This window comes from Lissotriton helveticus, chromosome 2_1 (assembly GCF_964261635.1).
Source record: "Lissotriton helveticus chromosome 2_1, aLisHel1.1, whole genome shotgun sequence".
In the NCBI taxonomy this organism is placed as follows: domain Eukaryota; kingdom Metazoa; phylum Chordata; class Amphibia; order Caudata; family Salamandridae; genus Lissotriton; species Lissotriton helveticus.
The window spans coordinates 1,679,910,054-1,679,924,599 of record NC_136059.1 but is presented as its reverse complement, the minus strand read 5'-3'; the positions used below and the strand labels follow the sequence as shown (position 1 = coordinate 1,679,924,599).

Below are 14,546 nucleotides of genomic sequence, written 5' to 3'. Positions count from 1 at the left end.
TTCATAATTCCGATATATTCTGAAAAATATTGCAAAGATTTACATTTTGTTGTGTGCTAAAATAAAAATGTATTTCCCAGTACCTTACAAGGTTGTCACATAAATCCTCTCACTTTGAAGTCAGACAAAGAAACAAGACAGAGCCTTACATTTGACCTCTGTCTTGGAATTACAGCAAATATGACAAGATGAGAACAACATTTAAAGGCCTGCGTGGAAGAATACCAGGAGGGATTGTGAACAAGGTTTGCTCCACGGGAGTGACTAAGCCATGCAGGACAGCCTAAAACAAGTGAAGCCAGTAAACAGAAAAGCCAGAGAATATGAGTTACAAACCGCTAAGCCAATGGTACGCAATGGGTTGAATGAATTCTCAGGAAGCATTCAGAATGCACACAAGAAGTCTTTTCGCAACCAGACAACTCTGCTATTTGGTAGGCTTCGAGCTAAAGTGTGCATATCTACCTCCCCAAAAGAAGCCCTATGGTTCTATTAAAAAGATTTGCAATTGTTAATTTAGTTTTAGATTTACAATTCCTCAATTAGGTGGGAGGGTGGTTTTTCCCGAATCTTTTTGTGCCATATACTTAAAAATAAAAATAAATGTAACCATTATAGCAACTTGCCATGGCTTGACATTTGCCAGAGCTTGCTTTAGTTTGTAGACAATCAGCATCTCTTGGGAGAGTTTGCCAACGGTGACTATGCCTCCCTGAAAATGCGGCTTGGGCGCATCATAGCATCGTTAAAATATATCGGTTTGTCCCGAAAATGATGCATCTTGCACATGGTTTGTTGATCTAATCCCCCACTTACTGAGGGGTTGTACACAGGACCCTCTTGGTTTTTTACACCCACTCAGTTCTTAAAACACCTTTGCTGTTCGTCTCTGAGGTTGTATCTTGTGTTTCTTTCAAGAATAGCCCCCCACTCCCCTCAGCGCCATGTTGACAAATAACCTTCACCCTGAAACGCATAAGTAGGATACCTGGGAAGGGTAATTATACTAATAATGAGCATTTATTCAGCGCGCAACACAGGGAGGCGTTTCTTGGCGCTTAGACTGAACTGACTCGTTCACTCCTACAGGGAGCTAAATGCAGCCTTGGTGTTGTTTATTTCTGTAGTTTGCGACACCATATGCTACTTTAGCCTTTCACCGCTTGATTGTACTATTGTTGAAACAAGGGGCAATGTGCCATATACCACACCTTGCAGATCTACGACTACACAATCACAATTATTATATCTACCTTTCATGCAGGTTTCATGTCACATTTCTGCCATTTCCAAGAGCTGTGGCTAAGTGTTACTATTACCCATTAGTATTCGAGAGGTCAACCTCGGGAGGATAGAAAACTGAGGTTGAGTCACCAGGTTTGAAACTCGTGACTTGCAGAACGCTGCAGGTGTCAGTGATGAGTATTTAAATGTAACGGTCAAACATATTACGAGCTTCTTTGGAAAGCGTTAAAAATTCAGAAAAAGTCAATTGGTCAATAAAAGAATGGCATGGGGGTAGCGGGGCTATGCTATTCTGGACTAGCTGAAGAAGTTCCCAGAGAACTTAGACTTGATGCTAATTCTTCTGATAATGTACTACACACCTGTGTAACTCATAGATTACCAAGAATTAAAATGCCACTGTGCTTTAGGGAAAAGTCCATTGAGCCCATCCCCAGCCTACAGAGTGGTTCTCGTTTCACCCATGAGTGCAGACCATCCCCTAGATTCATCAAAGTCCCGTTTTGCGAGTCTGTAATAGCGATTATTAAGGAATCACTATTAGAGACTCGCAAAACGGGATTCATGTACAAATTGCAATTTATTTTGCGATTCCTACAGCTTCCTTATTTGCGATTAGCTAATTGCTAATCGCAAATAAGGAATAAAGGCCCATAGGAATGAATGGGAAGACATATCAATGTGCGAATCACTATTAGCGATTCGCATTTTGAGTTTGCGATTTCAAGGGTGCAGGTGTGTCCAAAGGACACCCTGTTGCACCCCTGAAATGATATTGGACGCTGGTGTTACGCACACACAAGTCCCAAGGACATGTGTGTGTGTAACATACAACTTAGAAAACTGCACTTAAAAAAATGCACTTACGTTTCCGCTTTTTACCACGAGGTTTGACTTCGCGGTAAATAGCGGCCCAAAATTGCAAATTCGCAATTTTTAAATGTTTCATGAATTGCATTTAAGGAATCTCAAATAGAGATTCCTTAAGGGCAATTCCTCGCAAAATTGCGAATTCTATAATAGCGATTTTTGCATTTGGGATGATGAATCCCAAATGCAAAAATTGCGCTCGCAAAGGGCCAGATTCTCAGAATCTGGCCCTTTGCGAGCCGATTTTACGTTGATGAATCTGGCCGTAAGTGCCTTTTCCTACCCCTACAGTGTGTCGGAAGAGACTACAAACTTCGATCAAGTGGGAGGAGGATGTGGCGTAACAGCCAGAGCTGTCGACTTGGGAACTGGAAAACCAGGCTCGTTCTCCTACCAAAAATGAATGGGTCCTTGTGTAATGTAACTAGAGCTCTTGTAAAGCGCTCCAGTAGCTTCGGGTCGAGATTGCGCTTTATAAAACAGAAAAGAAAAACAAAAGTGGCTAAGATCCTTCCTCCTACGACCGTATATGATATTTAACATTTCATAGACAGTGTACCATAGAAAAATGCTTTGTATTTTAGATCACCTATATAGGAACTTTGTGTTAAAAAAAAGAAGTTGCATAATCAAACAATGAAAGAATACTACTAGAGCAACACCACTTGCATCCAACAGGAAGTAAATAGTCATTTTATTGGCAACCTAACTAAACTAATCACTTGCCCAATACTGTTAGCAGGGGGGGCTATGAGAAGGTGACTTCTGCTGACGAGTGGGGAAGGGGCGTGGCGTCTTTACTGACTGTAAACCGAAAATAAGGTGATCATGGAAGGATAAGCCAGGTCCACTGTACAGCCAATGACCCTGGCACTTAGTTGACAGACCAGTTGATCGACCAGTTGATCGACCAACGTGAAGCTTTGGGCCTTCTATGGCATGGCTGACCTTCCTGTTTCATCACTGTGTACAGAGTCAAACTGCTGCATACCGGAATTGTGCTGCCGTATCGTAAAAAAGGTAGTTGTAAAAGTAGAGGTTACATGCAATTTAGTTAAATTGGACTCATTGAATCTAAGTGTGTATTCCCCACATATTTAGAATCCCCACAATAAAATAAACATGTCTTAGAAAAGCAAGGTCTCTTAATTTTAAGAATCTTATGGAAGCCAATGAAAACGCTGTCTTTTGTAGTTAATAGATGTCAATGTTTAACCAAAAAAAAAACAAGAGTAGAGCTGTGAATGGCAAGGGAAAGTGATTGTGGCTGAGCGGGTGCCCGGCATCTTGCTGCCTCACTCAATGCACACAGAAAGGGAGTCAGGTCGGCTGAAGCATGGAGGCGGGAGCGGGTCCAGGGGCATGGGAAATCCTCTCACTTTGAAGTCCGACATGAGACCACAATTTACAGCCCTGTTTACAAAAAAGCTCGCAGCCAAGTCAAAACATGACCACTCAGGAGAAATGCTCTTTCAGATGCAAACAAAAAAGATCCAGAGCCAGAAACTAAAATGGGACAAGTGGAAACCTACAAGAAATTAAGACCTACTCCATGGGAGGAAACAAACAAAGAAAAGGAGGGATAAATAGAAAAAATAACTACTTAGAAGCAAGGGTTTTTAAAGGAGAATGAAACTAACAAATGAAAAGCAGTGGGTGGTCTGTAAGCCCACAGAGTGAATACAGCATGTCTCGAACAAATAGTGCAAGTGGTGTCTAGACTCGACCTAAAAATACTTAGTTGGCACTGGACAGCACCAGAAAAAACAATAATAGTGTGTGGTGCGCAGGGAATGTAGGAATGGAGTGACTGGGAAAGGCCAAAATGGTCAGACTCTGTAAATTCATTGCAGGTTCATGTACTTTCATGTGTACATGAAACATATTCAGGAAATATATCTCAGGAATCCAGCGAGGAGGAGGAGGAGGATGCATGCAGTGTGTATATTTTCGGAAGGTCAAGTAGTGCAGCTGGAAACATAAGAATGTTTAAGATCTCTGCCTGTGTGTATATAGTCAGTTCCATGCGTCTGCTTGTGGGTGTGAACGTCAGCTATCTCTTGCCCTGGGGTGCGATCATCAAAAAGGCAGGTATGAGTTGGATTAAAGTCTCCTCATGAACTAGTTCAAACTTTGTTTGTAATGGGAGGGAAAATGCAATGTTGCCACTTTATGTATAACAAGTTGTGCCAACCAAATACCCAAGTTCCTGTCACTGATGTACACAACCACAACCAAAAACCAATGGCAAAAAATAAAACATGTTGGCTCCTCACTAAAAGAAGTTAAGTAAACAGTGGATGAACTTTACAAATGTAACTGTGCTTTGACAGTTCGCGCTGGACAGACAGCATTGTGTTTCACACAGATGAGCAGATGATAGAGTCGTATCCAGTAGTACCTGCCTCTCAGATCCATCTATCATGAAATCCCCAGTCCCACTATGAAATCTTCTGTTTCCCTTCCAAAAAACAACAGAATTTGAAAGTGATCTCTGCATGAGTCTCAAGTGTTTTGAAGCCATTTACTGGGCAGCATGGAGAACTCAATCCAAAACTGGTTAATGCTAGTAAAAGATGGCGGCTTTAGAAAATTTCAAAAGCCCTGGTTGGTCACAAAATGAAAATAAAAGAAGCAGTGTAGGACTTCCCACTGACTGCACTGAACATATTCTGAACAGTGACAAAGTAAAACAATCATTGCAAAAGGGTCAAGCTTTAATATGCAAACACATGAAAAAAGGCATTCACAAATGCACATGGGTTGTATACACAAAAGTTGTTTAACAGCTTACCCTATTGGCTTTGCCAGCGAAGAGACAAAATTAACAAAAAAGGATTGTTTTCTGTATAGAATCATACAGGAGCTAAAGAATTGAATGTGACAAATAGTGCCATGACCTAGTGTAGTTTGTGATGTAAAATGGTTCCTCATGCATTCCAATGGAAGCACTTCCGGGAAGGTGGAATGCTGCATCAAGTAGTTAAAGCCATGAGGTCAGAGAGGTATACTCCTCAGGGCTGAGCCAAAGTCCACTCTCTGAATATTTTTTAAAAACTGGTAACTATACGCCTTGCAAACTGCAGCACTGTCAAGCCAGACCTAAAAATAACAAATATGTCACCTTTATAAGGCACTGATGCTTCTCTTGACCTCTGCAGCGGAACATACAGGACTTGCGGGAGGGTACCAGTGGCATAAGGGGTAGGAGAGATCTGTTTGCTTTCCCAGATCTCATTCCTTTCAAATCCCAAGAGCATTTGTCAGTTTCTCTATATTCTGGTACATACATCCCATGAGCTGGGAATGGAAAGGAGATGGATATGGAGCATTCAGTTTGAAGCACAACAGCTAAACGTACCTGGTCATTGTCCAATGGGTCCTTCCGTACAAGAGCCTGCACAAATTCTTCAGGCCCGATGTACGCGAGCCTCTCCTATTGCACAAATAAATAAATAAATAAATAAATAAATAAATGCATAAATAAAAAGAGGAAGCTCCATTTTAATTTTGTGAAGTGACGCTCGGACTTATGAGGAACAGAAATGCACAATAACAGATTGCGGTTTAAAAAAGCAAGCACTGCAAACAGCTAAAACCACTTACGAGTTCTATGTGCGTAAGCTGCTGTGCTAGAGTGAAGGGGTCACTGCAGATTGTGATGATGTCTCTCTGGATTGCCTGGGGCTTGGTCTTCAGCACCGTGAGACGGTCAGTGGCCTGTGCATTGATTTTTGCGATCAGTTCTTCGTATTGGCTGAGAGCAGCAAGCCTCCGAATCACTTTCTGGATGATCTGCTGCACGCTCCTCCGGTAGATCTGCAAGGGGGACACATCACGCTTAATATCACAGCAAGCGTTACAAACTGTGATTGAAGATACTACATTGAATGGTCAAGTCTTGCAAACATTCTGCAAATTCTCAACACAGCAAATCCCAAAAAGTAAACATCACTGAACAGCTTTGACAGCAACTTGTAAGATATTGGCTCAAAACCAAGTGACCAGCAAGTGATCATAACCTTTGCATGAGATGACACTCTTTTTCGATTTCATTCAAATCAAAAATTGGATGCGTGAGACTCATTTGCATATATCTGCAAAGATGGTCCTAAAAGTCAAAACCCCGGATTCTGTTTTACAGTCCTTCAGTCCAGTTTGTGATGCCATCTATTATCGGGGGAGGATAGATAATTGCTAAGCCGAACACCGCAATGTAGGTCCAGTCCATGAAGCCTCAGCTTAAACCCTCAGTATAGATGCAGAGGTGGAAGGTGCTTGGCTCATTCCAAAGTTAATAATTTGTATGTGAACTATAACTAGGGTTGTAGCCTCGGACAGTTCTCAAGTTTAAGCTGCTACATGTAGCCAGCATGGAACTTCCAAGTGGCAGCCTCTGCTCTGCACGCTAATCAGTCTGGGGATTTTTTTTTTATAATAGAACGACATGAATGACTATTTAAAGGATAACGCCTTCATGAAGAAGGTAATTAGCCATCTCAACTTCAGCATTTCCTTGTCAGTCTCTAAACTTTCCACAATTGACAATCAAGTGCATATGCCAAACACTGGAAACCACTGGCTTAAATTAAGCACTGAAACAAAGCAAATCAAATTATATAAATTACTCAGAAAAGATTTTTACCTTCGAAAGCTATGCCACATGTAGTGCACAGCGCCTTGAGACCCTCAAGGGTGAGTAGCGTGCTTTATAAACCCGATTGATTGATTGAATGTACATTCAATAGCCACTTACACCGCCAAGCCCATGGCATTGTTTGTGCATACGCTTGGGAAATCCAGCCTGAGTCACTGTTTGGAAAAGCCAGTGTGCCAAGCTGCTATTTGCTTTCTCAATTTCAAGAATTTATGTTGTACTTACTGCTGCTACACGCCTTGGTAAACTGTAAACACTGAATATTTCAAATATGTTCTTAGTGACGGCAGACCCACAAATGGACAGTAAAGCAATGTCCATCTGAAAGCATACTGTTAGTAAACTGTTGCCTTTTTGGACTTCCTCTCATGAAGCCTAGTGCATATTCTGACACTCTATTTTTATTGCCTTATCATTCGAGTATTTGAATAAGACACCTCTCAATCAGTCAGACCTAAATAATATCCGACGACCACTCACTGAAGGGCTAAGATAGTTGGGCCTAACATCTTCTGAAAAAAATGCGTCGTTCTAAATGGCATTTACAAAGTAGCATCATATTTTAGTTAATAATAGAGAATCTACGCTCAAGTGAGTGATGATAATTCATAATTTTTTAGCTCTGAATATGTATTGTGATGGATATTCTGCTTTGCTGCTTCTACTCAAGCTGCAGAAGGTAGCTTTGCAAGGACACTTTTTACCTTCAACCTTCTCCACACGTGAGCGACCTATTGATGTGCAGGGATGTTCTTTTTAACAAGGCCTAATTACATTCCAGTGCATGAATAATTTTCCCTGGTAATTCTCGCCCCCCCCCACTCCCCCGCACGATCCCTAGCCCAATCTAACAGCTCATGGTCTCTTACATGAATACAGCCTGTAAAGCTTCTGGGAACAACAAACGTTAATTGTTCTGGTTTTAATTTGTCCAATGATTCCTTGTTCTTCGCTGCAGTTCCCTCTTGAGATTATGGCTGCTTGCAGCAGTTTCAACCGAAGCCTCCAAGGAGAACATAGAACATGAGGGTTCCGATAATAGGGTTACTGGCCCCTTCGGGAATTACAAGCCTTTCTCAGGGAGGGCCTAGACACTTCACCCTCTAGGGCCAACCCCCTTCTCTGACCTTCCACCCTCACCAATACCTGACCACCTGCTGGGATGCAAGTTCAGAACTTTCACCTACCTGTACACGCGCACATGCGGCTAGCACGCCACCCAAGGCCAAGCTACAACCCAAGGCCATCTTTACCACTGGTGGCGCCCGGTGTGAAAATCACTATTGGTGCCACCACGCCCCATGACCGCCTTCTCACATTCTCCCACTACCACCCGGCAAAGGTGCCCCTCATCTCTCCAATCATAAGATATTGGTAAACACAGCCCCTCCCCCAAGGTCAGTGCCCCCCTCCATAGGTCAGCGCCATGTGCGCCGCACTGCCCTAAAACAGGCCCTGCTACAACGTCCACTCAGATAGCTGAAAACATATGATAGAGCACATTCCTGACAGAATAGTGCAGCAATGCACATCTGACCACTCACAAGCTCAAAGATGACCTACTAGTGAAAACTGTAACAACACAAAGCTGCATCACAAGAGCAAGTAAACAAGGAAGGAAAAAAAGGCACGGCTATTAGGTGTGGATTCCGTGAGCTGGCAATGTGAACTGGAGACTGTGGTTGCTTTGAATGTTGTTTTGTAATGTTCAATGTTTCACTGTCGAAATGTGAAAGGGTGAAAGTCCAAACTGCTATAAATCTATGCTGCACGGCCTGGAGATCGGTAAATAACCCAATTTCCACAGTAGAGGTGTCTGGACTGTCCACCTGATAAATGCTATAACGCAGTCGCCGTTGAACACATGGACAGGTCAATTAGCGGCAAGAAGCCGGGGTAAAGGATGATGTGAGACACAAAAGCAATCGCCTCATTGATTAAACAACGCAGAGCTCTAAGAGCTACTTACATCACCCCCAAGCCTTAACAGGTGGTTAAATTAATGCTGTACGCATTTTTTCCTAAATGTAAATGTAACTTTGCTGGACAAAACAAGTAATGGCGTGAGCTCTAGCTTTAGGGAGCGGTGACATCTCAACTTGCGTGCAAAGTCAGAAAATTGCCGACTTTGCCAAGGCGGGCCAAGTTTCCTGACTTCACCTAAGAGGTTTGCGCTCCTTCCTCAGGTCTGTCTGGTGCACCGCAATAGCGCCAGATCATTCCCTACAATGGCGTCAGGAAAGCCTGCACATCTGGTTGCAGGAAATCAACGCATGACTGCAGCCGCATGGATCCTTGTACATTGCAAGGAGAGCACTTTCTGGCAGGCGGAATGATACACCATTGACTGAGTAATTCTCCTCTGGGTGGAGCCAAAGCACACTCTGCATTTCTTCAAAGAATTGTTAACAATGTGTTGCACAGACTGGTGTGCTGTGGAGCCCAATCTAAAAAGGAGGGCCCAAAAAATGTATGAATGAAAAAAAACTATGAATATAGACTGCGTTCATACCTATGAGTTTAGAGCTACTGTGGCTAGAAAGAGAGAATTACTGGATCATCTTTTATTGGTAAGGTGGTTTTGAACTGGGCAATTACTTTGTTCTGACAGTGGGCTTGCTTGATCTTGCTAAGTTAGCTAATCTTTCTTAAATGGAGAACTGCATGCTAAAGCAAAGCTCTTCCTGCTCGAAGCGAAATGTAAATACCTCCTGCTCCCCGTAGACAGAGCTGAGCGAGTCATGGCGAGCAGATGAAGAGGGGTCCTTGTGGCAGGAATGAAGGCGATGGTAAAAGAGTTGAAATGCTTTCACCTAAACACACCAACTGTCCCTTCTTCCACCGAGGATAGCCTAGTGTATTGTATTAAGCTGGATTTAAAACAATTTCTCTCAAAAGATAGAAGGTGGCTCCTTGACAGCAGCATTTCAATTCAGGTGTCCTTTCTCCATTTCTAGCAATTCACCACATACAGGAAGCCCACTTCCATCAGCCTTTTGAGTGCATTTTGTTGCAATGTCACCCTCCGCATGGATAAGAAATCGAAACAGGAGTGGCAGAGCATGGGCAACACAAGGCAATGTGACAAGACGTACAACTGGAAAATAAATTCATATGCAATTGGGCCTGCAGGTGCGTTGCGTCAAGGGGATATCACAATCTTCATATCGGAATTGCCCAGAAGTCTCCTATCAGGAAAGACCTTGGATACCTACCAAACAATTTGTCTCCACCAACAAAGTGTTAATAAAATTCTGTGAGGGTGCAGGAAGGGCATCCCTAGAAACAGTACTGAGGATAGCTAGCAAATTCTATCCATTAGAAACTTGGAGGTTTTCATTATATGGGGTGTTGAAGCGCTTTTTTGGCGAGTCGCACGCTACTCCGGAACCAATAAAGGATTAGTGGTGAATTAGTACAGTGAAATATGAAATTAATTTGAGTGCTGGATATGGTAGTCAGTTGTCTGGATTGAGAAGGATGGCGGAGGGGTAGACGAGGGAAAAAGGTTTGCATGTATATAGCGCTTGCTACCCCTGATGAGGTGTTGAAGTGCTTTTACGGCGAGTAGCACGCTACTAAAGATCCCAAGAAGGATTAGTAGTGGGGAATTAGTAGAGAGAAATATCAAATTATTTGAGTGGTGGACATGTTAGTTCACCTTTTTCCCTCTTCTAGCCCTCCGCTATCCTTCTCAATCCATATAACTGGCTAACATATCCACCACCAAAATTACTTTCATATTTCACAATTCTAACTCACCACTAATCCTTTATGAGTTACTCGCCGAAAAAGCATTTTGACGTCTCATTAGCGGTAGTAAGCGCTATATAAATGCAATTACAATACAATATATCTAAAGAAGGCCATCAGACATCGTTTGTAGGAGACACTAATCACAATGACCCGGTTGACAGAGCATTCAACCATTTCACGCACTTTATTCAGCAGCAAACTGACCTCATCGCCACTCCCCATGCGCTGCGTCAGGTCTCTCATGTTCCGCATCATTCGCTCGTCCCTGAAGTCATATGGAAAGGTCTCTGTCCACTCCGTCAATAGCTGTAGGATCCGAGGAGCCGTTTTCCGCAGTCGGCTCTGACAAACAAATCATCTGAGTGTTACAATGCATCAACAATAAACCTTTCCACTAGCCAAAAATAGGAAAAACAACATTCTGGTCACTTCTATGCGGCTGACAGAATACGTCGTGCATTATTCAACCCCCAAAATGAAAATTGTAATGAGCCGATAGATATGACTCATGGATAGTTCAGAGGTTTGACAAGTTGGGATCGCTTATAATTTGATATTTGAGCATATTAGTGTACAACTAACAACATACAGGCTAGATCTGGGGTTAAGGTAACAGTGACCTAACTCTGATAAAGAATTAGAGTTTACTGCTGAATGTGTGCTATATTCCCTAGTAAAATACAAAAAATGTAAATGTGATACTAAAAAAGGTCATATCACTGCATTGTTGTTCAAACAAAAAAAATTGTTCCCAAGAAAGTGGCCTTCATTGATGTTGTGAGTACAATGCCGATGAGTTTCTTGTCTTCAAATTCCGAGTGATGATTTATGTGGTTTAATAGGCAGAAATACTTTTTGTTAAACTAAAAAGTTTATTTTTGTTTGTTTACAACTATATAAATATACCGATAAAAAAGGACTAACACATGAGGAAGCAAATTAACATTAGTTAACAATACATCAACGTATGAAATCAAATGATTTAAGTTAATTGCATTTCCAATTCATAATAGAGCCCATTATCTACTCCTAATTGGCAATCTCTATGGCAACCAGTTGAACAGGAGGTACTTTCGCAAACATATCAGATTGCCACCACAAAACCTAAACATTCTTTTTGTGGTCATTATTCCTGCCCTTGCAGCCGTTATTGAAAATATAGGTATTTTACTAAATTAAATGTTCTAATCATGGGACGGATAGTACAACCAGCAGAGGCGTGGGACAGGTTCCTCAATTTCTATCTGAAAGTTATTTGTACTGATCACAACTAGTGCAGAACACCCATGGCAACATAATAGCTTAGCGAATGTATTCCCCTGTTTTGTCTAAAAAAAAAAAAAGCAAGCATTTAAACATATTTATATTTTATGTTTTTACAATTTAAATCTTAATTTCTTCTAGAATAACAAAGCAGCATTCCCGGTCTGTCACACAGGTTAAATTCGTATGATTTTGAAGTCATTTCAAACTAGGGAAAAACACCTTCCTAAATATTTTAACTATTTCTGTAATACCTTGCCGCGGTCAAGAGTGGTAGATCAATATGTGGCAACACCTCGGTGACGTTTGTATAGCAGCAATGAAACGTATGCTTGTATCATGTTTAACAAGTAGAAAACATACACCAGTGGCTTCAGATTTTCAAAAAACTTACTATAAAAAAGTAGGTTTCATTGATCGTCTTACCTTGTCTGCTCCAGGGTCGTGCAGCCGCCGGTGTTCAACACACACATGACAAACTTTCGCCATTAGCTCATATGGGTGAATAAAGAGCCGGGAACTGAGAAGAAAGGTGAACACGTATGTTCTCTGTTGATAAAAGTAATTAAGAAGTATTATTTGAAGGCCACATCTAAAATGAAACTCACTCAGGCACACATAGCCATGGGATGTATGAAGCTGTATTTAAAAACTCAATTAGACTCCACACATACGGTCTTGCATGCAATTTTAGATCGCAGAGCTCCACTAATCCAGCTAATCACGGCAAGGGATTTGCTATGGGAATTGTAATGTTTTCCGCATCTTATGTGGGCAAAATGTTTTAGAATCAGGCCCATTAAAAGCAATCCAACCGACTTGTCTCTGGAATCAAATCAGGGTTTACGCACCCCATGCCCGCTCACCCGACCCATTTGCTAAACAGGTAGTCTATTAGCACCCACCTCACAGAAGCTAGCTGCCTCTGAACCTTGTATGTGACAGAGCAGCAAAAGGAATCAAACCTTTTCAATGTCACTTGGGAACTGGCCTGCAATTAATGCCTTAGGGAGTGTCTCTAATCACAATATGTTGCTTTCAAGAGGAAATAATAAGCCACTCTACGAGACTTTCAAGAGTACATTGAGGCGAATTACATAATGCTTAATTGTCACTTTATGGGGTTGTTCTAGTGCAACGTGTACCATTTTTTGAAGGTCTGTTGGCTGTTTGAACTTTTATCATCATAGTGACAAGATGGCTACAACGGAGAGTGCACCATGACTTTCAGCTTAAAAACTGTGGTATCCGCACCTCTGGTTCCGTTTGTGCTGCTTGGTCCAGATTTTGGCTGGTATGAGTTTCTTGCTCAAGTTATGCTTGGTTTTGTGGGTAGTTCTGTCCTTGCGCTCTCGTTCCGCATCCCTGTGCCCCTTACTGCTAGCTTCTGATGGTGTGACATATTGGGTGCTGAGTTTATAGGCAGCTGCCAACATGTGTCTGTGTGGAGTTGGGAGCATGTTGTGTTATCTTTGTCAAGGGGGTAGTTACAGTGTGCCCCAGTTCCCTTGCAGCATTCTTGCTGATGATTTGGGAGGAGTTGAGTTTCTGAGTGTTCTCTCTTGATACAGCACTGGGTGCTCGGTTCAGTAGCTCTCTATGTTTCATTGATGTTACCCAGCGAATCCGGAGTGATACCTTTAGAGTGCACTTGGGATCACGGATTCTATTCTCATCCCCTCCTCTTATGTTGGACTGTAGGAGTGTTTTGCTATAAACTATTGTGGATGGTGGCCGCAAGTCTAATGTTGAACCACTCCACCAAGGAGCAGAAAAACAATCATGGTGTGGTAATTCCATTAATGGATTCCTTGGACAAACTCAACAGTGCATCGACAAAGCCTGAATGCTACTATTGCGGTCATTAGTATCCAATATATCACAATAAACCACCACACTAGTAACTCCTGTGCCATCAGTGGCACAAAAGATATCCCGAAAGCATGGACACTTACGTCTGGATAGTAATCAATATTGGGTACCAAATGCTGAATAAGCGCATCCAAAGAGCCAGACAAAAGGGTGTTGTCATGGTAATAAAGAGCCCCACAGCTGCTGTCCTTTGACTGAAAGAGATTCCGGTTGTTCCCACTGCTGTCAAACATCGTTGGAAATGTAGGAGTCTGAGGCATCCTTTCCTGAAGACGAGGAAAAAAACCCATAAAGGTAAGTAGAGCAAATTTACTAAAGAAAAAGTCAAATAGGGTTACAATGTCACTGTGGAACACAGGAAATGAAATAAATGAATTGTGTCAACTTTTATAAGCGATAAGACAGGAAGCAAATTTATGTCTCTCTATTAGCGGTTATATTTTTGCCCCACTGCAACATATACAAATTGAAGCCGTTTCAAACTTAGATCACTACACTAGACTTGGTCAAGAGCTACTTTGTCACTGACACTGGATGGTTATGTTTTGGGATATTTTAGGGTTCTGCTCAATTTCTTTCTATAGTTTGTTCTATGCAGACACTGCACTCTGGCTCTTATATACAATGTGCCACATCCCAAGGACTTCAGGATCAAACACTTCATTTACCCTCTTGTTCCCAAACCTCCACCAGACACTTTAACCAATAAAGTATTCCGTGACTTGGGCACTATATTCGTGTGAAATCTAGGGCACTGTGTTACACATCTAAACATTCCTGATCTACAGGGATATTGTGAGTTAGTTGGGGGATCAGATGGGCACCCAATTCCGAGGTCACGCTTTAGAAGACACTATATAATTATGGTTGGGGATAGCCAGCC

General features: G+C 42.0%; 1 protein-coding gene across 1 annotated transcript in view; it reads right to left on the bottom strand.

Annotated features, from left to right (window-relative positions):
- Positions 1-14,546, bottom strand: part of LOC144818837 (ras-GEF domain-containing family member 1B) — a 99,656-nt gene that overhangs the window by 43,914 nt on the left and 41,196 nt on the right. The window contains exons 2-6 of the mRNA XM_078676625.1: positions 13,747-13,929; positions 12,218-12,340; positions 10,733-10,870; positions 5,722-5,934; positions 5,477-5,551 (exon numbers count right to left, since the gene is read on the bottom strand). Coding sequence (XP_078532751.1) covers positions 5,477-5,551; positions 5,722-5,934; positions 10,733-10,870; positions 12,218-12,340; positions 13,747-13,929 — 732 coding nt within the window. The remainder of the gene's footprint in view (positions 1-5,476; positions 5,552-5,721; positions 5,935-10,732; positions 10,871-12,217; positions 12,341-13,746; positions 13,930-14,546) is intronic.